Raw genomic sequence first — 25,384 nt, 5'->3', positions numbered from 1 at the left:
TGTGGAATGTAAATAACCAGAGAGACACAGGCCGGGCCAGGCGGACAGGAAGCCTGGACTCCTCGAATGACATAAGGCAGATGCCCCGGGGGGCAGAGGAAGGGATGGAGGGAAGGTGATGGGCTTGGCACTGAGCTCGGGGAGACGCGGTGCAGCTCCCACAACTGTGTAGTTGTGTAAACAATCGGCAGACCAGTAAAATCGGAAACAAAATTCGCAGGCAAAACATCAGCCTCTGGTATTTGCGCCCTAAACTGCATTCCCTGAGCTCCACTTAAATAGCCAAACTGGCTCGGGCTGCAGGGGCAGCAGGAGACACGGGCTGACCACACAGCGAGCACGCGGCCACCAGGGCGGGCCGAGGCGCCCAGGAGACACACAGGCCGGGTGTGCTGGGGGACCCCTCGGGCCCAGCGGCTCTCAGAACACGCTCTGCCAGCCGCGGCCAGCGCTCTCCGGAGAGCAGTGCTCCCACGCCCGGGACGCGCTGGGGTGGACGCTGCGGGGAGGGCAATGGGAGTTAGTCAACGATCATCAGGAAGCCCCACTCCGTCTCTGGCGGGTGTCTGTGTCACAGGACGGGGATCTCCCCGCGTCGCCACGCAAGCCAGCGTGACAGACAGCGCCAAGACGGGGAGTGCACACAGGAAGGTTCTGAGCAGTAAACCCCGAAGGTGCTGCACACTGTCACCTCAGCCGCGTGTGCGCAGAGCGACGTCAGCAGGGCACGCCGTGTGTGCATTTGACAGCTGGTCTGAGAAGTGACTGAGCTTTAGAGGACAGACATTCGGCCAACAGCCAGCGTGTCTAAGTTAGAGGACGACACCCGACCGCGTCCCATTACTGGACGTTTAGTTCAGTCAAGACTGGTTCGGGTGAACCCTTTAAGAGCATTTTTTAACTTGTAAAAAGTAACTCGCTTACCCGTTTTTTCCTTCTGTTCTCTGCGCCTGAAAAAATGGATCACATCCTTCGGATTAGCCACGCGGTCCACAAACTTCTGGCTGAAGCGGAGAACGTTGAAAGGCTCGAATCCCCCGCTGTAGTCCACCTGCAATGCACCCGGCGGTGAGGCGGGCCGGCGCCCGAGGTCGGCGCTCGGCTTCCGCGCGACGCTCAAAGGAATGAGTCATCGCTGCGCTTCGTTTTCAAGCTCACGATGGCGAGCACGGAGCTCGGGGGAGACTGAAGCGCTGCTCCATTTCACCACTGACTGAGAAAATAAAGTTGCAAGTTTCTGAGCTTATGCAAAACACTTTGCGCAACAGAACGGAGATGGGCAGCCGTCCCGAGGCTGGAAAGGTGAGAGTTCCTGGGCCGGGCCGGGCCGGGCCGGGCCAGGCGCCGCCACAGACGTGGAATTCCTCAACGCCTCTTTAAACTTCACAACAGAAAGAAAATGCTCCTCCACAAAATGCCAGGCCCAGGCGCCGGCCTGTCCTCACGGAGACGCTGCCACACCAGACAGGACCAGTGCTGGGCAGCCCGCGGAGGAGACTCGAGCCTGAGAGGCGTGGGCCTGGCTCCCCTCGAGCTCAGGACACATGCTGAGACCCGGCCGAGGAGCACACGGCTGCGGAGGCCCGCAGACCTTCACTGTGTCTCCCTAAGGGGCGTCTTCCTCCCCGACACCTGATGTTGATGAGCGTGCACTGCAGGGTCCCACCCACCCGCCCCGGCCCTGCGGCCACTGCCACGTTTGTCTCCTCCCAGACCTCCACCCGTCGGGACCCCCTGCTGGGGACCACCATGCGCCAGCAGGCCAGGGAGGGGCTCCGTCAGCGCCCCTACTGAAGCCCGCCTGCAGGCCACTGCGCATCCGCGTGGGACGGAGACCTGCTCCCACGCCTCGCAGACGACGACACACCGCGTGCCGGCGGTCCCCCAGGTCCGGGGTCTCCAGCGTGTCAGGCAGGCGGACACAAGGACCGTGGGGTCTCCTGCACTGACAAAGAGGAACCACGTGACCCCCAAAGCAAGCGTGTCTGCGTCCCCCAGACCATCACACAGCCGCTGTGCGGAGAGCAGAAAACACGGATGCTGCCGTGTCCCCGCACTCCTCAGACGGCTCTCCTGACACTGAACAGGGCGGGTTCGCTGTCCAGGAGGAAGGGAGGGGGAGACGCTCGCACAGACACGAGCGGGCAGGAGAGCGGCTGCGGCGGCTTTGCAAAGGTTGGTCCGTGGGCGGGCGCTGCCATCAGGTGCCAGCCCGGCTCCGCGGGGCCCTCCTGCTCCAGAGCCACAGGACTGTCACAAGCAGGTCTCCTGAGGCCCTCCTGGGCCGGCCGCCTTCCGTGCAGAGGGGACCTCTGCCCAAGACAGGGCGTCAGGCGGGAATCACAGGAGTCGGGCTCAGCCACAGCAGCGAGAAAGCAGCGGAGAGCAGCACGCTGGGCGCTGGGCCCCCGCCCCAGGTAGGAGCAACGGAGGGTCCAGCTGCTCGAGACTGCTCAGCTGGCGGCAGAGCCAGGACCCAACCCTGGCCGTGGGCTCCAGACTCTTCTCCACGTTCTTATCCCAGGGCTTCTCAAGCATTCACAAAATGTGGGGGTCATGAGAAACGCAATTCAGTGGAGCCTGGGGTTCTGCATTTTTCAGAACTCCCGGAGAGGTCAGTGCTGCTAGTCTGAGGCCCACATTCCCTCAGCACCAGGCTTTCAGGGACCCCAGACCTCAACAAGGTGTGTCACCTGGAGGGTAGGCCTGGCAGCCCCTCACAGCGGTCAGCGCAGTCATGGACCTGGGCTGGCCAGAGGGCCGAGCCACAGCGCCCACGGGCACCAGGAGGGCAGGAGTGCCCACCCGTGACAGTGACGGTCACCTCCCCGAGATGGCCGCAGCAGGTGCAGAACAGAGCAGGAGGGTGGGAGAGGCGACTCTCCGAGGGCTGGGCAGAGAGTAAGACCACAGGGGAGGGGCTAGAGGAAGACAAGGTGCCTGCTGATATTGGCTGTAATGACGGACAGGAGAAGCAGGAGGGACAGGCACGGGAGACACCTCGGCTCCTCAGAGCCTCCGACGCCCACAAACTCAGCCCCCCCAACGCAGCTGACAAGCCTTGCTAAGCGCCAGGAGCTGTTCAGGAATCTTTGGGCACACCGTGGAGGAGGCCCCACGGCAGCGCTGGTGTGGGCCGGGCCACGGGGGGAGGAGGCCCCACAACAAGCCACCCGCGGCGGGCGGGCAGGGTGGCCGTGGGGCCCAGGCAGATGAGAAAAGGGGTGTCTTCAGGGGCAGCATGAGGCTGCAGAGGCGGGGTGGAGGGAGCTGGGGGAGCTCTCGGTCACCTCCCAAGAACAACAGCACTAGATGCAAAGTGAGGAAAATGAGGGAAAGAACCCAAGTTCTGAGAATCCGCCCGTGGTGCAGCAAATCCTGTGAGCACGCCCCACCCCGGGGACGCCCGCACCGCAGGGGCCTGTCGCACCTCCTCAGGGCACCTCCAGGAGCACCCCACGCCAAAATGAGGGGCCCTGGATTCGCCAGAAGGACTCACTCGCAGGCGGATGAGCGGCTTCTCCGGCTGCCGGGCATTCCCCAGACGCTCCCGCTCGGCGTTCTCCAGCATGCCCTCGACCTCGGGAGAAAAGCGCGCGACGATGAAAACCAAGACCTTCATTCCAGTCCCGGTCACTCAGCCGGCAGCAGGCACGCTCGCCGCAGGGACCCATGAGCTACAGGCCCACCTCTGCCTGCCACCCACTCGGGCGCCCCCGGGAGATGCTGTCCCTCTGCTCCCGCCAGGCCCACGCCATCACGCGCCTCTGCGCGAGAGGCCTGCATCAGGAAGGCCTCTGTTTCCACAGCATGTTTCTGAGAAGAACCTGGAGCACGACTCCTGCTCTGCTTTCCGCCTGTGTTCCAAAATGGCTCCCCTCAGCTTACAGCAAAGCAACGAACCAAGGAACTTAACTTTTTCAGCCATCCCTGCGAGACGGGATGGAGCATTTGACAGCTACAAACAAAGGTTCCAGGTCCATTTTCTTTGGAAGTGTTCAAGTTTAAAGAACTGAGAAGAGGGCCTCCCCTGGTGGCGCAGGGGGTCGAGTGCCGCACTGTGAAGCTGCCCGCAGCCTCTGCAGCGCCGGTTCGATCCCGGCTGGCCCGTGAGGGTACCACATGGCGTGCAGACCTCTCCTGTCTCGCCCACTGCTCCCCTCAGGAGTGTACTTCGTCAGTCTGCCTGTTCTGCTCCCCGCTCTGTCTCTGATGAGTCCTCTCACCCTCCCGCGCATCTGGCCTGTACCTCGGTTCTTGTATAAAAATAAATAAATCTTTAAAAAATAATAATCAAGGGGAGTGAGCTCACGTACGTGAGGTCGCCTCTGCTGAGGGATGGGCCTGGCTGTTGGTCCTGAGGGAGGAAAGCCACGGGGCGCGGGTGGCCTGCTCCAGCCCGAGGCGCTTTGCACTGGCTAAAACCCAACCCACTCCTCTCTCTTCTCGCTGCTCTCCTCAGATGGGCTCTGCCCTCGCCTACCAGAGATGCACCAGACCCCGGGTGCGTCCTTCCCTGCTGAGCTCATGGGGGCGGCCGCTAGCAGGTGGGCACAGCTCCTGAAACGTGGCCAGCAGGGAAGGGGTGAATGGATGTCGTGCGAGTGGTCGCAGGGCTGTGCCGCCCAGTCAGGCAGCCCTGGCCAGGAAGGACGAGCCCACGGTTGTTCTTGGTCCACAGTTGTGAGCACAGCACCCATTTTCCGGCAGGCCACAGGCAGGCCACGCTCAGACAGACCCAGGCTCGCCCTCAAAGAGCACGTGACGCTGCGCCTTAGCCAGAGCGCGGTCACAGGCATGTGGAGCAAGGGGCCAGCAGGCCCAAGCACACTGGGTTGGCACAAACGGTCACTTTCACACCCCCAACCCCCACCTCTCTGGATGCACGCCACCACACAGGGTCCCGAGATTCACACGGCCCCACAGCAGCAGCTCTCGGCCATGGGACCGCCCGCTGCGGACATGCTATTTTTGATGACCCCACCCGGGGAAGGTGCTGCGGCACGTAGCAGGCAGCAGTCACAGAGGACACTGGCAAACGTACTGTGCCAGAACCACCTCCCACCACCAGATGGGCTCGAGTAAAGTGTCAGCTGTGCCAGGACTGCGAGGCCCCAGCCAGGCCCACCCGGGCTCGAGGCAGTGAGGAACGACCACGCGGCCCTCCAGCGGACAGTGTGTGAGGCGCACAGGCACCACGCAGTCCCCAGAGGCAGAGACCGTCAGAGACGGTGGCCCGGGGATGGAGAAGCCCGCCATGGCCACCCAGGTCTAGACCGTGGCACAGCACGCGGCCCCTGAGCAGCAGCATGCACTGCGGGGCCAGGTCCCCGGCAGGCTCCGGGCTTCCTACCCGCCCACAGCACGGAGTGCAGAAACCCCAAGCTGCCACCGTGCCCACCGGGCAGGGTGGTCAGCCCGGGCCAGCAGGAGCGCCGGCCGCCCAAGTGTGAGGACAGAGCACCGGGCGGGCGGGCCAACAGAGGGGCCTGAGCGCAGCGGGCGACGTGTCGGAGGCCCGCTATCTGCTGGGCCCACCGCCCACTGCGCCCGCCGACTTGGCTGTGGCTGGAGTCTCAAGCCCATGAGGGAGCGGCACGGGGCTCCCGAACGGGCTCCCATGAGGCAGGAGCTGAAGCCACAGGGGCACAGCAGACACACGTGAGGAGTCCACGTGGGGGGCTCTCCAGGGAAGGGGTGCAGCTGGACATCGTTAGAGGTCACCGCGCACATCCCCACTTCCCGATGAACCACGGCCGCGAGCCCATATTCCGTCTGGAAGAGGGGAAGGAGCACACCCAAGCCCTCGGGGAGGCGCTGCCTGGCATGCCCTTGACAGGTGCCCCATGGCTCAGACCCGGCACAGCCACACCCAGACTCTGCGGCACCTCCCTCCCGACCCCACCCTGCCAGAGGGCTGCAGGGGGCACCAGGCTCGGAGCTACCTTCTCGAAGCAGAAGCTCTGAATGGCGAGGGTGACTTTAGGGTCGTCTGGGCTGAAAATGTCAGGGTGCTCCGCCAGAACCACGTCCTCCAGGAAGAACTGGCGCGCGGTGCGCAGCGGGATCTTCTGCAGGTTCATCCTCCGGCCCTTCACGCGCAGCAAGCCCACGTGCCTGCAGGAGGGGCGGTCACACACACACACCCGCCGCGCGTCGTGAGGTGCACAGACGGCTTCTCTGCAGAATCACACCCTCGCAGAGCTATCTTTGCTTTTCAACGTAATCTTACGTCCCGTCAGGGAAGAAAGCCTGGAGTCCGTGCTCCTCTCGGCTCTCCCGTCTGGGCGCACAACTTGAGGGGCGGGAGAGACTTAACCCGCAGCCTGGGGAGGTGGACGGGACCAAACCCACCGCAGGCAGGAACAGCAGTGCGCGCCTCCCACGCGTGCTGCACATACGCACGCTCACCCCCCCACCCCGAGATCAGCAGCTGAACCGTGGAGAACAAACAGCAACAAACGAACAGCCACAGTCCTGTCCCTGAAACTCGCGCCATCGTCACAAGCAGCAGGACCCGAGTGGACCCAAAGGGTAAAGACCGTGACGAAGCCACGCTGCGTTTAATCACCACGTGCTTTGTCACGGGATCCCCGAGCGGCCCGAGAGCCGAGCCGGCCGCCGGGCTGCACACGGGCCCCAGAGGACGCAGCTGTGGCTTCGGGTGACTCTGCTTATAAGGGAACGTGCCACGAATCATCGCCTTCGGCGCTAACTTGCAATAAATAAAAACGTCCGTCTTCACTGGGCCCGGAAGCAGCGAAACCACTCGCACCCGGGCCGCTCGCCTTTTGAAGGCGGCCGAGCATCTGGGAAACGGACGCCGCCGAACAATCGACCTTCGTGTCCTGGCCAGAGACCCCGCGGGCCCCAGGCGGCGGCACCACTCACTTCTGCACGGCCTCCCCCGGGGACAGGGACGTGACCACGGAGCTCCCGGGCTGCGACACGTAGAAGAGCTGCTGCTCGTTCTTGGTGGGGGCGATTCTGCACTCGTGCTCATGGCCCCACACGACCAGGTCCAGGAAGTCGTCCAGGAACTGCTCCGGGATGAAGTTGGTGTTTCCGTGCTTGCTCCTGCACCGAGCGTGGGAGTGAGAGACGTAAATGTCCAGAAACGCAGAAATACTTCCTACTAATTAAACCTGTCCGGACCCTTCTCTCCTCCTCAAACCCCGCCTATTGCAGCCACCGCAGTCAGTGGACACGCTCAGGACGGGTCTCGAGGCTGACCCAGGGGCAGACACAGAGGAGCAGCCGGCGCCGAGGAAGGGGCCGGGGGCAGGCCGGGCAGCACGAGCTCTGTCCACGGTGAAACCTGAAACTGATCTGACTAGACGGCAAAGAGCCAACAGCGAGCCACGTAGCGTGTGTCCCCACAGGCGGGGTCAGCAATTCTGCAGCCCTGGTTCATAAGCCAGGACTCAAGACCGCGTCAGCATGCGGCAGGCAAGAGCCCCAGGCTTCCGACTGGGGGATGAGGTCGCGAGTAAGTGAGCAACCCTGAGGACTGGGCCTAGTCAGGCTCACAAACGTGCAGGCTTGCGCAGGCGGCGCTGTCCGGTAGGCAGCGGCTCTGCAGAGAGGGGGCAGGGCCAGTGCAGGGATGCGAAAGGAGGGCCTGGAGCGCCCGTGGCACCCACAGGTTCAAGCCACAGCACAGAGGGAAGAGGCCCAAGGACGGATGCTAAGGAGTGGGGCACGGTCAGGGAGGAGCGGGGTGTCTGCGGAGGCTGAGGGGGTGACGGGAGCTTCATGCAGAGACACCCTCGCCGGTGATGAGGCCGGCGTTGCCAGGACAAACTCCCTGCCTCTCCCCTCAGTCCACCCATGTTCTGGCTGACATGACCGGATTCAGCCGGGATCGCCCCTCCTGACTGACCTGCTCTGGGAAAGCACAGGATGGGGAAGCCCCGAGCAGAAGGAAGAAACTTCCAGTGGGGCAGTCACGTGGCGCCTGCTCTGCCTCTTCAAGAGGGCCCAGAGCAGCGCGGCCGCCCCTTCAGCTCCACCTGCGGGGCCCAGGGCGCCCGGCAGTCAGTGAACTCTTGGCACACGACGCTCACGTAACCAGGACCAGACCCCCCACGGCTCTTCCTGGACAAGCCTCAGCCTGCCCTTCCCGTGTTTCACTGCGTGACTGTCACCACCCCGCGCTTTCCCCTCGTGACAGCCTGAGCTGGCTCCTTCACGTCCCTCCCTCCAGCCAACCCGCAGCCCCTCACACCACTGCAGAGGAAAGCTGGTCGGGCAACCGTCATCGTTCTGGAAAAAGCCCCGCATGCAGGCACCAAAACTCACATGTTAGAATGTCCGTCGCTAAAAGGACATGCAAAGGCCCGGGAAGGCCCCACAACAGATGCACGCTCGGCGGGAGACTCACACTTCCCAGCGCCAGCGCGGGGGTCTCGGCACCTTATGTCGTGCAGAGCAAGGCAGCCGCAGACAGCAGCGGGCCCCGGCACACCAGGGCGAGACAGACTGTCCGCAGACGTCAGCAGCAACTCATGTGGGCCTGGAGACAGGCCCTCCCTCAGCGGCACGTGGACAGAGGGGTCAGCGAGCCCCGCCTGGCTGGAGCTGGGAGTGCCCCCCTCTGGTCCCCACCACACCTCATCCACACGCACGGGTGTGGCCGTCGGCTGAGGGCGGCACAGGGCGCCTGCACAGGTGAGCCCCGCGCTGACAAGCCCCGAGTGAGGACAGGCCACTGCAACAGGAAACAGGAAAACCGGGGAAGCTCAACACCGGGCTGGAGGTCGCCGGAAAGCGCTCACCTGTTCTGGTGGATCACAAACAAGTTAAACCAGGAGCTCTCGTCCTCTTTAGGTCTCAGCATCGTCACTTTCTTATTGACGAACATCCGGTAGAGCCTCTCGTCCGGGATGGACCCTGCAACGACACCATATTGCCTGAGAACAGTTTCCTCTCTTTGGCTTCAAAACACGAGAATGTTCTCAGCTGGGCGCTTCTCCACGCACTTGCCCTCCTGCTCAAGCGCGCCTGGAGAAGCAGCGTCAGCTCCCCGGGGGCCGAGCACCCTTATGCTCAGTGAGGGACTGCGGGCGGCACGGAAGGGGCATCTGCACCCCTACATTTACACCCCTGCTGTCACTCCTAGCAGAACGGATTTTTTACTTTTTATTTGTTCTTTATACACGTAGCTTTGATCTGAAGCATAGATTAGAAAACACACGGGAAGACTTCTCAAAGGGATATGTTAAAACTGATATTCTCATATTGTTTTCAGAGAAGTTTGTTTTAATAATTAATGACTTTCAAGTAATTCCTCAAGTATGCCAAAGGATGACCTTAATTTAGTGCTGGAGACCGATAAAAACCAGGAAACAACCCCAACACCTGGCTAATTTTGAGTGTTATAAGGGGATAATCCTTACAAGGCGGGATGCTGAGACGGGAATGGGGGTGCTGCTTCACACGGTGACTCGGGACCCCTTGGAAGAACGTCACCGCCACACGAGCGGCAGCCGCTAGGGGTCCGGCTCGCGGAATGGGCAGGGCGAGGCCAGGGCACCGGTCACGGAGGGGCCAGGCAGGCCCACCGCGTGGGGAATGAGCCTGCCTGCGGGGTGCGGAGCCCCAGAGCACTGGCCCCGCGGAGGCAGGTGGCAGGGGAAGGGGGGACTGTCGGGCCAACGGCCCGGCTCCGGGGGCAGCGTGTATGCGGGCACGTGGAGGCCGTGGCAGCCTCAGGGCTGCTGAGCAAGGTCCAGAGCACCACGGGCTCGAGGCCAGCGCCGCGGAGGACACGCGCCCCAGTGCAGGCCAGAGACGTGACTTCAGATTTCCCGGTGGCCGCGCGAAGACAGTAAACGGGACAAACTAACTTCAGCCTTCACTGCACCCAGTGCGCTAGCAGGGCGCTCGGTGTCTTTCCGAGCTAGGACCTCCGGGGCGTGCTGGACTCGGGCGCGGCCGTCCGACCGGCCGCACGGGCAGCACCAGGGCCGCGGGGCTGGTGTGGGGTGACTGAGACACCCCACGGTTTTCCACGTCCCTCTGGCTCCAGCACCCGGGCCTCTGACACCAGCCTAAGAGGAAAACTACGTCCAAGCTAAAGGAAGACGTTTCATCGCAGCCACCGTTAAAACAAGCATTGTGTTTAAAACTTTTAATGGCAAACGAGTCTCAAGTGAACTAACCACCCTGCGCCCAAACCGCCCCCAGGGTTCTGGAGCCACCGGGAGGAACACCTAGAGCTTTCTTCCCGACGGCAACAAGCGAGCTCCAGAATTTGATCCCCCAGTTGCTTCAAGAACTAAATGTTTATTAACACAAGCGGCGACATGAAGCCTCACCTAGGCCGTAGAGGGCGAGTCTCGTGCCCCCTTTCTGCAGCAACACCGGGCTGATGTCGATCTTCTCCACGGACGGCGCGCGGCCGAAGTGGTTCACGAGCCCGGCGCAGCTCAGCACATCCAGGGCGCAGAGCGCGTCCGCCTGCCCAAGCACGCGCGGGGAAGGTCAGTGCCGGCGGCCCGCCAGGGGGCACAGCCACCAGCACCCGCCGCGCCCTGGCACCGGGACGCCAGGCAGGGCGGCGCCGTCTCCAAACGAGACTCAGCGGTCGGTGTCCACCACCTCTCCTTCCACCTGGAAGTGACCCACTGGGCTACCCGACGCAGAGCGAACGTGCGTCAGAATCTCTCCTCTCAGCCACTGGAAAACAAAGACTGGCCGCAAAATGGATATTTTCTATTTCTACACAGACCCCGTGAGGTGTGGGCAAAGGACTGAGCAACCAGGGACAAAACAAAAAGGTATCTGGGGATCAGGCCTCCTGACTTCCACCACGCACAGCTGGTGAGCCGACCGGGAAATTCAGATTCAACCCGCCCCAGGCACGACCGTCTCCCGCAGGCGTGTCCTGTCCGAATCCCGCGCTGAGCGCCAGCCCAGCACTGATGAGATAAGAGCACACCCCACGCGCCAGTTATTATCCCAGATAGGAAATTAGCTTCAAAGGCAGCATAAAAGCTTCTGGGAATGATAAAAAGCCAATTTGGCTTTCTGGTGCAACCTGACTGCAGAGGCTGGGCAGAGGGGAGTGCACCCCACCCGCTAGACTGGCTGCAAGGAGCTGAGCAGGGGCGCCCAGGCATTACCCCGGTGGGGTCGTCGTGATTGCCGTGGATGCTGAAGACGGGGATGGAGATGTTGAGGTTGCCATCCTGGTAGTTCACCCACGGAAACCTACCAAAAAAAAACAAAGTTCACTCAAGTGTCTGTACGAGACAGAAGCTGCTTCCCTCCGGTTCCTCTCCCAGAAAGCGAGCAGCCCCCAGGCACAGGACGACCCAAGGCTGCAAGTGACCACCAGCTCGCGTTTTCAAAGGATGGTCAGAGCAACCGTGTATGGCAGCCCACGCCCGAGACACTCTCTGGCACCCGCCCTGTGGAAACCCGGCCCCGGTCAAAGGGAGCGCGCGGGCAGCCCCTCCTCTCCCCGGGCCCTAGAATCTGAACTCCCATCACCCCCGCTGTCACTGCTGGTGCAGGCATCCCCGGCGTCTCCGCGGAGGCCACCGAGGTCAGCAATTTCTACTGTGTCTTTGCAGAAACATCTGCACCCAGCTGAGCCCAGCTTCCTTCAGGCACAAATGGAAGCACAGCGGGTTTCCGTGCCCCGCTTTCACGCGTCCTCTCAGCACAGGGAGCGCCACCCCGGCTCTCCTCGGCCTCGATTAAGTGGCTGCTCCCAGCACGCTCCAGCTCAGGCTTCACAGCGGGGGAAGGGGCCAGAGTGCTGCGCTGGAAGGAGAAGCCAGGAAGGTGGAGCCGTTCACACGGGACCAGGCAGCGTGTGGGAGGGCGGCCCTCACTCGGGCGTAAGGCACTTGAAGGCTTTTAAGCCTGCATCGGAGGCTCTGGACCCCAGCTTAGAAATGCCACACCCAGACGGACTGGCCCAGGGCCTAGACGCCTGGTGACCAGGATGTTCATGCAGCATTGAGACACACCCGCCGGCAGCACTGAAGCAAGCTGCGCGCACACGTGTGTGTGTGTGTGTGTGTGTGTGTGTACGTGTGTAAAGCTTCATTTTCCTTTCTTATGAGTAAGGTGGAACCCCTCTTGACGTCTGAATGATTTTATTTCACGTTCTGTGAACCTGTCCACATTCTCAGCCTGTTTCTAATTTACTGCGGAGTCTTATTCTTGATTTAAAATAGCTATTTAGGGCCTCCCTGGTGGCGCAAGGGATTAAGCACAACACTGTGAAGCTATCCGCGGCCTCTGCAGCACAGGTTCGATCGCCGGACAGGGAGCTACCCACGTGGGGCAGCAGACCATCCCGCCCTGCCCGCTGCTCCCCTCAGCCATGGATTTCAGTCAGTCTGCCTGTTCTGCTCTCCGTTCTGTCTCTGGTGAATCCTCTCACCCCTGCACTTCTGGCCTGTACCTCAGTTCTTGTATGCATAAACAAATCTTTTTTTTTTTTTAAAGATTTATTCAGGGCCTCCCCTGGTGGTGCAGCAGTTGAGCACTGGGTTGCGAGGCTGCCTGCAGCCTCTGCAGCGCTGGTTCGATCCCTGGCCACATGCGAGGGTCCCACCAAAAAAAAAAAAAAAGATTTATTCATTTATTTATACAAGCACCGGGTACAGTCAGAAGCGCCGGAGGGTGAGAGAATTCACCAGAGCCAGAGCGGAGAGCAGAGCAGGCAGAAGGACCAAAGTCCACTGCTGAGGGGAGCAGCGGGCGGCAGGAGGTCTGTGCGCCATGTGGGACCCTCACTGGTGGCCGGGGATCGAACCAGCGCTGCAGAGGCCGCAGGCAGCTTCGCAGCCCAGTGCTCAACCACTGCGTCACCAGGGGAGGCCCTGCATAAATAAATCTTTAAAAAAATAAAATATTTATTTACTGAGGAAATAAAACCCAATTCTGATGGGTTGCAAATATCCTTCCTGGCCAGGACTCAGACATTCAACTTAAGGAAGTCTTCGCAAAGCAGAAATTTACTTATACAATCATGAATCTTTCCTGATGTCTGGGTTTGTGCACTTAGAAAAGCCTTTTCTACATGTAGTTTTTTTTTTTTTTAAATGTTTCTTCCAGAGCTTTTTTTGAGTAATCTGTATTTTCCCGTAGCTATGACTCATCAACTGTGCAATTCCTACGTGAACGTGAGGCTATTTCTGGAGTCCCTTCACCCTTTCGCTTTTCTACCATGTCATACCATTTTATTCATTTTTTAAAAAAGATTTATATATGGGCCTCCCTGGTAGCGCAGGCGGTTGAGCACCACACTGTGAAGCTGTTGGCAGCCTCTGCAGCACAGGTTCAATCCCAGTCAGCCAGCGAGAATCCCACATGGCGCACAGACCTCTCCTGTCTCGCCCGCTGCTCCCCTCAGCAGTGTATTTCAACCAGTCTGCCTGTTCTGCTCCCCACCCTGTCTCTGGCGAGTCCTCTCACCCTCTCGCGCATCTGGCCTGTACCCCGGTTCTTGTATAAAGAAATAAATCTTAAAAAAAAAAAGATTTATATATACAAGAACCGGGGTACAGGTCAGATGCGCGAGAGGGTGAGAGGATTCACCAGACACAGAGTGGGGAGCAGAACAGGCAGATCCACTGAAATCCACTGCTGAGGGGAGCAGTGGGCGACAGTCCTCCTCTCACTGCCACGCCATGTGGGCATCTCCCCGGCCGGCTGGGATCGCACCCGTGCTGCAGAGGCTGCAGGCAGCTTCACAGCACTGCACTCAACTCGTTGCACCACCGGGGAGGCCCGATGTTGTACCATTTTAAATGATCACAGCATTATCACTTCTCTTTGCTGTGATGTGACTAACAAACACGTTGAGCAACTCTGAGCTGTGTCACGTGCTGACGTGACACATTACAACATAATTACACCTGCTCAGGGGACCGCCTGCATCCTGGCTCTTAATTACTGGTCCCTGCTGTGATAAGAAAATCTAATTAGAACATCTTATAAGAGCATCTTAGTGATTTTCAAATATGAAATATAACAATTATAATCAATAAACTATAAAGTAGATTCTTGGGACTTAATCACCTCACAGCTAGCTAGAAGTTACACCCTCTGACCACTGCTCCCCCTCCTCCCAGCCCCTGCTAACTACCACCCGCTCCAGCGCTGAGCATGGTTTTGTAGACCCCACACACAAGTCACCCGCAGCTCCTGTCCTCCTCACTGATGGATTTCACTTAGCGTAATGCCCTCAATGTCCACCCACGTTGTTGCCAACGGCAAGACTCTTTCTTCTCGTAACTGGACATGTGCTGTGGGGTATAATCCAGCATCCTCGATCCATTCCCCACCAGTGAGTCTTGCACTGGAGCAACGCTGCAGTGAGCAGGGGGTGCGGGGCCCCCTCTGAGCCCTGTGAATACGCACCTCCGAGAGGAGCTGCTGGATCACAGGGTAGTCTGATCTGCAACTTCTGGAGGAACCTCCTCCCTGATTTCCAAGTGGCTGCCTGGGTTTACCTTCCCAACCAAGGGGTCCGCCCCCGCTCCCACCTAAGGGAGGCAGGCTCGCACCGCGACCTGACTTGGTCTGACAAACAGCGTGTTGACCGCTTTCTCGTGGACACACTGGCCATCTGCCACCTGCATGTCTTGTTTGGATGAATGTCTTTTTAGCTCATCTGTTTGTAAAGCAAGTAGCTTTCGTGCTACTGAGCTATACGTATTTTCTAGAGTATTTTGGGTACTAACTCCTCATCAGACATGATCACAAGCATTTTCCCCACCCTGCAGGCTGTCTTTGCACTTGCTGGTGGTTTACTCTGCTGGGCAGAAGCTCTTTGCTGCTGGAGCTTTTTTCTTCACCTTTTTCTAATTACGTCCCATATACACAGGCAGGGACAAGATCACGGCATCTGCAAATAACCAGTTTCACTTCTTCCTTCCAGATACGGGTGCTTTCCTTTTCCTTGCCAAACTGCTCTGCGGAGGACACCGAGTGCAGCACTGGCAGGAGTGGGGAGCGGCCTCCCCGTCTTGTTCGGCGTCTCTCCACAGTGTGTCTGTGCGCTGCGGGCTTGTCACTCAGGACCTTGATCACACGAGGGCACTTCCTCTATACCAACTCGCTGAGGTTTTTTTCCATGAAAGGGCACTGAATTTTGCCAAATACCTTTTCTGCTTTTATAACAATGTGAATTTTATTCCTCGTTTTGTTAATGCGGCACACTATCCTTTATAATCTAGTTGACGCAGTCACTCCTTGGTTGTCGTCATTCTCAGTTTCCCTATCTCTCTTTTATTAATTTTGTCTGTTTTTCTATATGAACTAATGAACAATAGGGTAAATTACCCAGAATGCATTTTTATGACCTGGCCTTCTAGGGGGAATCGTGTAACAAATCCTAAAGTGCAATTTTTCAAGAAAAAGAATCACGTATTTCATTACATCAAAATTAAACATTTCTGCCCAAAAAAGACCCAATAAAGTCCACAGACAAGTCGCTGATTGGAAAAAAGGCCAAGTGTCTACATATGGAAATCACTCCCGCAGAGTCCACAGAGAAACACAAAAAGCCTGACTTTTACAATGGGCACAGGACAGGGACAGAAGAAAACACCGAAATGTACAATAAAAGCCAGAGACAACGCTCAGTCACTGCGAGGGAAGCTTGATGGACACACCGCCATGCGGGAAAGCATAAGGCCTGTGGGCACGGAGCAGCGCTGCCGAGGAAGGAGACATGGCCACTGTGACGCTTGTGCATCTTCCACAGAACACACCGGCGCGTGCGGGCGTTTCCGTAGGCACGGACACTTACTTACTAGCCCCGAAGTTGACTGACTGGTCGCTGAGGATGTCAAACTGTACAGGGCGGTCGCCCATGCAGTATTTTCTCAGTAGCTCCAGGCAGGTGTGTAATGTTCTTCGGGAGGGCTTATTTTCATGAAAAAGATCACCGCCCAACAAAATAAAATCCACCTAATCAACAGAAAACAGTATGAAAATCAGTAGGCTTTACAGGCAACAATTTCCAAACTACAGACGAAAGACGGTGAAGAGCCTCACAAAGACACCGTGGATAACACACCATCACTCCATGCTTCGCTCATTCAAAGGGTCCTCCAGTGTGGTGACTGGCCTGCGCCCCTTCAGATGACCACACCACGTCTGACTCATGCGCCCCAGGAGACCCCATTTGTCTCTTTAACTATTCAAGAATAGTTAAAGCTGGGGGCTGAGCACAACCCACGGGGGGCACACCCCATTCAACCCAAGTATTCATCCAGCTCATGCCCGTTTTCACAGGCGCTGGCCCTGCAGAGACACAGGCTGCCCCACAGCACCCACTGTCACTGGAGACGCGCTGGGCCCGCGGACTCGAGAACACTGGGGCGCCCCATCCTGCACAGCTCCACAGCTCGAGGCAGAGACAGCTGCAGAGCAGGGAGTGCGGCCTGGCGCGGGGAGGGTCTGCGAGCGGAGCCCGCAGGCAGGATGTCCCTGCAGGACGTCCGAGGCTGCTGGGAGCACGTGCCGACACGTGGCCTGGAACCGCACGGTGCACGGGGGTCGGGACGGCCTTGGGGCAACCCCGGCAGGCAGAGCACACGGGAAGCACCCGGCGAGGCTCTCGGCGCTCCCGAGCGCTGGGCAGGCCCTGCTGGACAGACGCTTCTGTCCCGGCGGCTGCACGGATGAAAGCAGCTCTGTGGCCAGGTCCCCGACAGCAGGGGGTGGGCGCGACTCCAGCGCACCCTTGCAAGGGCCAGGGCGGCGGCCTCGAGTCAGGGGACGTCACACCAACGGCAAACTTTCATTCATTTTAATATTTTTCAAAATTGATGTGCGAGTCCAGCCAAAGGAAAGATGTGCCTGGCCCCGTGCAAGCGGAACGAGACCACGAGGAAGGCTGACCCGGCTGCCCGACTGGAGTAGCCCGCGCCTGCGGAGTGTCAGGGCCCGCGAGACCAGGAGGCCCAGGCGCCCAGCCCACAGCAGGACTCGGCCTGGCAGGTTGTCAAGAGCACCCAGGCCTGCATGAAACTCACGACTGGGTCAGAGAAAATGGGTTGAGGAAGGACAACACAAACGTGGTAGACCCTGGGAGCCCTGGGGAAAGGGCGGGTACGAGAGTCTGTACGAATCTTGCGGCGTTTCTGTAAGGCTGGTGTGACTAAAAGTTGAAAAGGCCACAAGGAATGTAGACGCAGAAGTGAGGCCGCAAGGCCCTTGGGGGGCGGGAGGATTCACACTGAACGAGGCGACACAAAACGCAACTCAGAGGCGCCGGGAGCGCAGCGAGGAGCGCGGGAAGCGGGGAGAGCACCAGGGGAGGGAGGAAGGGGCCTGAGGGTCAGAACAGACACAGGCTCTGGCAGGACAAACCTCGCAAGCTGCAGTGTCCTCTGCCCAGGGAGGGGACACCACCTCGCGTGGGACACACGGCACCTGGGCGCACCCCGAAGCGGCACACTCGGCGGCAGACGCTTCACTCTCTGGGGGATTACCTTCCCGGGAGAAGACAGCAGAGACCGGCGCCAGCATGTCATGGCAGATGGCCTTATGGGGAGAGTGATGGGGCAAGGGCTGGAGGGCCGGGAGCAGCGGCCTAAAGGGGGCCACGAGAGAGCAGAACTGAAGGGGGCGCCAGACCCGCCGGGCCCTGCAGCTGACTGCTCTGCGTTCCACCAGAGCCACTGGCGGGCTCAGCGTCCAGCGACAAGGTCCCACCATCTCACAAGGCACTCCGGCTGCGATGCGCAAGGATGTCGGGAAAGAACGGAGATGAGACCGGCAGGGAGCGAGCACCTGCGTCTGGCAGGACAAGGCCACACAGACGAAGTTTACAGGCCGGACACAGAAAGCAGGCCGGAGGGGGCGCGGGGGGTGTCCATAAATACTCAGCAGGAAGCCGCGAAGGGCTTGGCTATGTTTCTGGGACCAAACTCCTCACTCTGGCATTTGCAGCCCTTCTGAGTGCAGCTCAGACCACATTCCTAGTCTCGCCACTTTCTGGCACGCGCCTGCCAGCCCCAGACACCTGACTCACCTCCGCGCCGACCCGCTTCCCAGGAAGTGGACATTCTCCACGCGGACTCGCCCAAAACCCAAGTTCAGCACCACCTCATCTGGTGCTCATCACCCACGTACGCGCCATCTCTCCCACCTCTACACGCCCAGGAAACTCCATTTCCAACTTTCCTATGTCTGGTAACACACAGCCCTGCCTCTGGGCTCCTGGGCACATGTCTTATCTCACATACTGGTTTGCTACGTGTCCCCTAAAAGCGGAAACTCAGTTACCTTTACATTTCAAATAGCAATTCTTGCAGGACCCTGCATTCAGTAAACAGCTGTGAATATTTGTAACTTTTTTCAGGCTGTCTACAAGAGTTAATTCTACTTGAATTAAGAACAAAACCCAGGGCCTCCTCGGTGGTGCAGCGGTTGAGCGCTGGGTTGCAAAGCTGCCCGCAGCCTCTGCGGCGCCGGTTCGATCCCCGGCTGCTCCCCAGCCACCGGAGGAGGGTCCCACATGGCGCGCAGACCTCTCCTGCCGCCCGCTGCTCCCCTCAGCAGTGTCCTTCGGTCCTTCTGCCTGCTCTGCTCCCCGCTCTGGCTCTGGTGAATTCTCTCACCCTCCCGCGCTTCTGACTACACCCAGTGCTTGCATAAATAAATACATAAATCTTTAAAAAAAAAAAAAAAAAAGAACAAAACCCAAAAATGTCTGCTCTGGGCTTCTAGGACAGGTGGGGAAACGAAACCTCCACCTTTAAGAAGGTAAAAGACCCAGCAAGGGGAGGAAACATAGTAGACGCCGCAAAAATGTAAACCAAACTCACTTCATTTTCCTGGGCAAGTCTTAAAATTTCATCAAAGGTGACAAACGTATCATTTCCTCTGACTGCATCTTTCTCCATAAATCCCAGATGAATATCCGTTGCAAGTAAGATTTTAAAAGTGTTTTCATCGTCACTGTATTGAGAAAAGAAATGTTTTGATATAATCAAAAGAATGTTCAAGCCCTAAATTTATAAATGAAAAACAGCAGTTACTAAAATCAATTTTCTAGCTTTAAATTAGGTCCGAAAATCTGAAGTATCTAGAGATTTCTAACATCAGTTTTCCTGCCATTAATTCAATACAGAACACATTATTGTTTAAAGATTCTCTGCTTGCTTCCAAAATTTAAAACTTTGTTACAGCTTACCCTGACGTGCAAGCTTGCTTGTTTCCTATTCTATTCCATAACAAAGATTTAAGATTTAACAACTATATCTAAACCTATTTATCTACTTAGTACTTTTCCAGAAAAACTAAAGGTAACTGGGTAATTTTAAAAGACCCTATTACTTTATAACTAAATCCTACCCTAATGAGCTGGTGACTTCATGCAGCGCCCCTGCACCAGATGCCCCCTTGACTCTGCCTTCACAGTTAGTTTTTTATTTTCAAGTTTGGCGAAATAGTAATAAAACAAGGTTATAACTGCATTTAAATTCAGTAGCATGCAGTCATTACTATCAAGCCTCACTTGAAATAGTTATTTCCTGTATGTACAGAGGTATTACACAAAGAGCAACAGATCATTAAATCTGAAAAATGAAGACTAAATGGGATCCAGGATTAAAACTCAGGCTATTTTCACTAAACTTGAGAAAAATGCCTTTACTTAGCTCTCAAAAATTCAACTCCTGGGCCTCCCCGGTGGCGCAGTGGGTGAGCGCTGGGTTGTGAAGCTGCCCGCAGCCTCTGCAGCACCGGTTCGATCCCCGGCTGCTCCCCGGCCACCAGAGGAGGGTCCCGCATGGCGCGCAGACCTCTCCTGCCGCCCGCTGCTCCCCTCAGCAGTGTGCTTCGGTCCTTCTGCCTGCTCTGCTCCCCGCTCTGGCTCTGGTGAATCCTCTCACCCTCCCGCGCTTCTGACTGTACCCAGTGCTTGCATAAATAAATAAAAATAAATCTTAAAAAAAAAATTCAACTCCTTACATACATGATTTTTTTCAGGAAACACTTCTATTCAGAAACTTCAAAAATGCTATGTGCACACTGGCTGCTACATGCCCGAGAGGCCTGAACGCTTTCCCACCCTGTCACGGCCCAGTGAGCTGTGAGCTCTCACTTAAACGCGAAGATTAGTCTGGAAAGGAGTCAACTACACGCAGGAAGAAACTGAGGCAAGATTCTGAGAATTGCTAACTTACCCAAGGCCACACAGCTTGCCAGGGTGAAAGACCCCAAAGTAAGCTGTTTCTACCTAACTTTTTCTAGCTCCTTTTCATTTTTCCTCAAATTTATTTCCAGTTTACTCAACAGTAGAACAATTTACTCCTCCAAAACTCAACTTCTGCTGTCTATTAAGCCTTCGCATGAAAGTGCAAGGATATTTATAGCTTCATTCGCGTAAAACAAAACCTGAGAACGTGAATTTACACACTACAGCAAGAGACCGCGTCGGGGAGCGCCACCTCCCCCGGCCCACTTCAGTGAATCTGCAGAGAGCGTGAATTTTTCATCACTCCCAGCATCTCCGTGGAGACCAACACCTCTGCCCTCGGCCCAAGTCCTTCGGCTCCGCCCTGGACGCGTGTCCCTGGACGGTGACCGTAACCCGCGGGCTTTAGGGCAGCGGGCAGGGGCGGGCAGGTGCTCACAGCGCGTCGGCGGGGCCCATGTCTGCGGCGGCTCCTCCGGTGCTCGCGAGCGCCCGGGGTCCCGCGCCAGGCGCGGGGGAAGGTCACGCGGGAAGGTCAGGCGGGTCCGAGCCCTGAAAGCAGAAGCGCGTCAGCGCGAGGCAGAGTCTGAAGCAGCAGCCCGGGGTCCCTCGGCCCCGGGCCGGGGGGGGCAGCCGCCGCGGGGTCACCCGGCCCAGCCCCCGTGCCCGGCGGGGCCCGACCCCCGCGGGGTGCCGGGCGGCGGGGGCAACTCGGGGCGCGCGGAGGGCCTGGGCGGCGGCGGGGCGACGCCTCGCTCCCGGCCGGGCGCTGGGGGCGGCGGCGGGGCTCCCAGCGCCCTGCCCGGCCCCCGCCCCCGCCCGGCGGGACACGGGGCGACGCCCGGCCCCCCTCGCTCGGGCCGCCGCAGCCCCCGCGGGACCCCGCGCCTGGTACCCGGGTCGGAGCGGCGGGGCGGCAGCGCGCACACGGGCGCCGCCATGAGCCGGACTTGGCGGGAGGGGGAAGCCGCGCTTTCTCTCGCGAGACTCGCGGGCGTACGCCCCGCCCCCACGCCGGCCCTGCTCGGCGCTCATTGGCCGCCGGGTGCCGCGAGAGCCGGAAGAACGGGCGAGGCCCCGCCCCCGCGCGGGGGCCAACGGGAGCCGCCGACGCGCCGGCCCGGAAGCGCCTCGTCGCCGGCGGGCCCGGCCCGACCCCCGCGGGCCCGGAGCGCGTCCGGGGGGCGGCCTGGCGGTGAGCGCGCGGGCGCGGGGGCGGCGCGGGGGCGGGGTCCGGCGGGGCGGCCCGGGCGCCTCGGCCCGCCCGGCCCTGCCCGGGGCGACCCGCCGGCGGAGACCCGCCTCCCCGGGGCCGGCCGGGCCCCCGAAGGGGTCGCGGCAGCCGGATTCGGCTTCGGGCCGCAGCGGGCGGGGGCGGGCGGGGCGTGGGGCCCGGGTGGGGCCGGGGCGGGGCGCGGGCGGGCGCGGTGGTCTCCGGGGACGCGGGCGCGGAGCGCGGGCGGCTCCCTGGCCGGGGCCGGACTCAGCGCACGGTCGGCGCTCGGCCCCTGCGCCGCGGGAGGCCCCGGGCGCGGCTGTCCTTCAAAGCAGCGCGTGTCCCAGGCCTGGACCGGCGGGGCCGAGAGGGGCGGGGACCCCAGACGGCGCGAGAAAGCCCCGGGGAGGAGACGCGGCCGCTGTCCCTGGGGCTCGCCCCCTCTTAGGAATCCCGGCCTCGCTGGAGCGTTTTAGGCGCTGGAAGTTCTTGTTTCTCCTCCGCGTCTAGTTTATGAAGAGCAGGAGGCCCCGTCTTTGTCGTGGGATTTAAAAGGGCCTCCCCGGGGCGCAGCGGCTGAGCGCTGGGCTGCGAAGCTGCCCGCAGCCTCTGCCACGCCGGCTCGATCCCCGGCTGCTCCCCGGCCACCGGGGAGGGTCCCCCATGGCGCGCAGACCCCTCCTGCCGCCCGCTGCTCCCCTCAGCAGTGTGCTTCGGTCCTTCTGCCTGCTCTGCTTCCCGCTCTGGCTCTGGGGAATCCTCTCGCCCTCCCACGCTGCTGACTGTACCCAGTGCTTGTATAAATAAATAAATCTTAAAAAATAAAAATAAAATCTTCAGCATTTATCAATTTTAGCATAATACAATAGTACTTAAACCAGTAGGTCCAAAGTCATAGTTATAACTAGTGCCTTAAAGAAAAAAAAAGCATATTCAGCATCAGAAACACAGATCTGTAAACCCACAGATTCAAAATAATATAGTTGTAATCACTGACTTAGAAGAAAACAAAACAAAATCAGTATTTCATCATTGAAGACGCAGATAGTTGGAATCTATCAGCTCCAGCACTCAGTGACTGCAGAGGACACCGGTGAACACTGACGGGTTACGTGGTTTATTTCCGCTCGTTGGTGACACCCATGCCGTGGACCGACTCGGTGAATGCTCTGTTAATAATTTTTGTTTGTGTTTTCAGATCTTGATGAAGGGCAAAGGAGACATAATTCATCTCTCGAAAGATTGTTTATAGCTGGAACTTGAAATGCTTTGTATTAGAAAACACTAGTAAAAATGCAAAGAGAGACGGTATCTGACGACCGGCAGCGGCACCCCGAGACCACCTCAGACTTCTCCGAGCAGTTTAACCAGCTCGAGCTGCTGGAGACGCACGGACACCTTATTCCCACGGGCTCCCGGAGCCTCTGGGCAGGGGACTCCGATGAAGATGAGGAGCAGGAGGAAAAAACCGAAGAGTGGTATCTACTGCAAGAAAGAAAAATGGAAAAAGACCCAAGCAAATTGCTTCTTTGGGCTGCTGAAAAAAATCGGGTAAAAAATTTTTTTAACATAAAAACCAGTTAAAGAGAAAATCACAGTGTAGTAGGGAACGCACTGATGTGGGGCCAGAGACCTGTCCCGGGCCGCTGTTTGCTTATAACTCTGGGCAGATCCTGTCATTTCCAAGCCTCTGTTTTCTCGCCTGGCAAACTCCCCGTCTTTCACACAGGGTTTTGAGGGCTGAGTGAGGGGAAGTCCAGGAAAGCGTGTAGGAGGCTGCAAGTGTCACATTGCGTCTGACTTGGGGCAACTAAAGGCCTCGGCCCCTCTGTGGCCACTCGCAAGAAGTCATTAGGCCCGTGCTGTGGACAAGCGTGGGGGGAGGGGCCGGAATCAAAACCCACTGGTCCAGCTCTGCCTGCCCCTGACCGCTGCTTCATTCTCCTGCGTCCAGCAGCCCCACAAACCCTCCTCTGTAAGACTAGGAAATGGAGATTCAGGAATATGACTTGCCCCTGTTGTCCACGTAGAACTAGCATCTGAAGGCCTGTCCCTCCCCCTTAGACACGCCTTCCTCCCTTTGCCACGCCCATGTAAGTAAACTAATAATGAAAAAGGCTTGCGTGGGGGTGACTACGCCAGGAGCACACACACCTTACCGGAGTCCAGACTGAAAGGTGCCCCAGAAAGCACATTCCTGAGCGGTCAGCGCTCAGTCCCGAGGTGCCCTGTCGCCGCCGCTCTCCGGTGAGAAGTCCGGCGTGTCGGGCCTCTGCACCACGTCTGTTGGTGTGCCGGGCCTTCCGCGGGAGAATCACCCGTGTGTCCTCTTTACAGGTGGTGTCGGCCACATGAAACAGTGCCAGCTGGTGTCGCTCCTCCAAGGCTGACCCCTCTGTCTCTGTGGCTCTGCTCAGAGATCACAGCCCCCGAGCCGCAGGGCAGGGCTCACGCTGGCTTGTCTGCGCTGACTGCCCTCCGTGCAGCGCCTTACGTCCCCTTCGGTTTCAGAGGCACGTGCTGAGTGACCCAGCAAGCCGAGCACTGCCCGGGGGCGCCCTTGGCCCTGGCTCGGTGGCAGGGGTCTTTAAAGCATCTGCCTTTCTCCTCAGCTCTCCACGCTGCGGAGGCTGCTTTCCGACAGGGCGGGGCTCGTGAACACGAGGGACGAGGACGCATACACGCCTCTGCACCGCGCGGCCTACGGTGGGCACCTGGACGCCGTCCGCGAGCTGGTCGCCCAGGGTGCGGACGTCCACGCCGTGACCCTGGACGGCTGGACGCCCCTGCACAGCGCCTGCAAGTGGAACAACACCAGGGTGGCCTCCTTCCTGCTGCAGCATGACGCGGACGTCAACGCCCAGACGAAGGGCCTCCTGACCCCCTTGCACCTGGCCGCGGGGAACAGGGACGCCAGGGACACCCTGGAGCTGCTCCTCATGAACCGCTACGTGAAGCCCGGCCTGCGGAGCGCCCTGGAGGAGACGGCGCGCGACGTGGCCAGGAGGGCCGGCGCCCACCACTACCTCTTCGAGATTGCGGACGGCTGCACGAACTCTAGCGCCCAGCCTTAGCAGGCCCGCGTCCTGCTGCCCCCAGGGACCGGGAGCCAGGGGCCTCTCGGGACGGGGGCTGGGGGTGTGGCATGTTGTAGTTGTTGCGGTAAATGATTCAGTGATTTCCATGGCGTTGGCGATTTTATCAGAAAGAACCGTGACGCACCTGCCTGGAAAACTGGTCACAGGCTGTGAGAAAACAGGCTGCCTCTGGCGTTCACCCCGAGGAGGGTGTCTCGGGGATTGGTCACTCTGGGTCTTTGATGGGTGAAGCACGCCAACGCCTACAGGGGTGACTCGGGAGTTCCGCATCCGAGGCTCCTGGGGTCCCCTGGCTTTCCTTTTGACATAAGAACTACAGGCTCTACAACAAGTGGGCCTGCACCCTGTCCCCCGAGGGGGGTCTCGACACAGGTACTCACAAAGGGAAGGGACTAAGGCAGTGCCCTTCGGTGCTGTTTTTAAGTGTCCCCCAGAATTTGCCTCGAGTCAGCCCACGGGACCCAGCCCCCCTAGATGAAGTAGCTACGCTGCTCGCACAGACGCGTGCCTGCGGCAGGTTGGGCCGGCGTCGGGTTGGGTCTGGTCGGGAGGGGGATGACCCCCAGCTGAAGCTGTGGCGTGGGCCCTTGGGGCCAGGGGAGGTCAGCTACCCTGGGCTCTGGCGGGGAACGGCGCGGGCTCCGGCCACTGTGACGCGGGGGGTGGGGGGGGCGGCAAAGAGCGAGGCCATTTTATCGAGTCTGGCCCGACTCGTGTGCGACATGGCAGGCGGTGGGATGCGGCCGCGGGACCTGGCCACCTCTCCCGGCCGGGGGCCTCATCCATGCCCCGGTTTCAGGCTGTGCCCTGAGGCAGCGGCCGCGAGCCCACTGGGAAGGCCAGGTCAGGGCTATTGCCCGACGCCTTATGGCAGTGCCTGCGCACTGAGGG

At 59.3% G+C, this 25,384-nt stretch overlaps 2 protein-coding genes across 6 annotated transcripts in view; one reads left to right on the top strand and one right to left on the bottom strand.

The window, feature by feature from the left end:
* The window catches only part of MRE11 (MRE11 homolog, double strand break repair nuclease), a 34,477-nt gene extending 13,708 nt beyond the window's left edge, over positions 1-20,769 (bottom strand). For 3 of the 5 annotated variants that reach the window (XM_054692954.1, XM_054692955.1, XM_054692956.1), the window contains exons 1-10: positions 19,637-20,612; positions 18,807-18,939; positions 15,779-15,939; positions 11,127-11,214; positions 10,320-10,461; positions 8,778-8,892; positions 6,892-7,077; positions 5,946-6,117; positions 3,500-3,580; positions 925-1,051 (exon numbers count right to left, since the gene is read on the bottom strand). In XM_054692954.1, the coding sequence (XP_054548929.1) occupies positions 925-1,051; positions 3,500-3,580; positions 5,946-6,117; positions 6,892-7,077; positions 8,778-8,892; positions 10,320-10,461; positions 11,127-11,214; positions 15,779-15,939; positions 18,807-18,939; positions 19,637-19,773 (1,342 nt within the window). In that variant the 5' untranslated portion in view covers positions 19,774-20,612. The other 2 variants (XM_037504744.2, XM_037504745.2) reach the window with 1 other exon arrangement.
* A 1,444-nt stretch (positions 20,770-22,213) lies between these two features.
* ANKRD49 (ankyrin repeat domain 49) lies at positions 22,214-25,044 on the top strand. The gene is made up of 2 exons (XM_037504194.2): positions 22,214-22,946; positions 24,008-25,044. Exons 1-2 carry the CDS (start codon positions 22,689-22,691, stop codon positions 24,467-24,469), a joined length of 720 nt encoding a protein of 239 aa, XP_037360091.1. The 5' UTR covers positions 22,214-22,688; the 3' UTR covers positions 24,470-25,044.
* The last annotated feature ends 340 nt before the right edge of the window (positions 25,045-25,384 follow it).

The sequence above is a fragment of the Talpa occidentalis genome, unplaced genomic scaffold (genome assembly GCF_014898055.3).
Source record: "Talpa occidentalis isolate TD23 unplaced genomic scaffold, MPIMG_talOcc4v2.1 talOcc4.12, whole genome shotgun sequence".
In the NCBI taxonomy this organism is placed as follows: Eukaryota; Metazoa; Chordata; class Mammalia; order Eulipotyphla; family Talpidae; genus Talpa; species Talpa occidentalis.
Note: the sequence above shows the minus strand (reverse complement) of the source record. Positions and strands in the feature narration are given on the sequence as shown.

Excerpts from the sequence above, each read along its gene's own strand:
- ANKRD49 (XM_037504194.2), top strand. The coding sequence starts at position 22,689 with ATGCAAAGAGAGACGGTATCTGACGACCGGCAGCGGCACCCCGAGACC. Across the intron at positions 22,947-24,007 it reads GGGCTGCTGAAAAAAATCGG|CTCTCCACGCTGCGGAGGCT; the intron begins GTAAAAAATTTT and ends CTTTCTCCTCAG.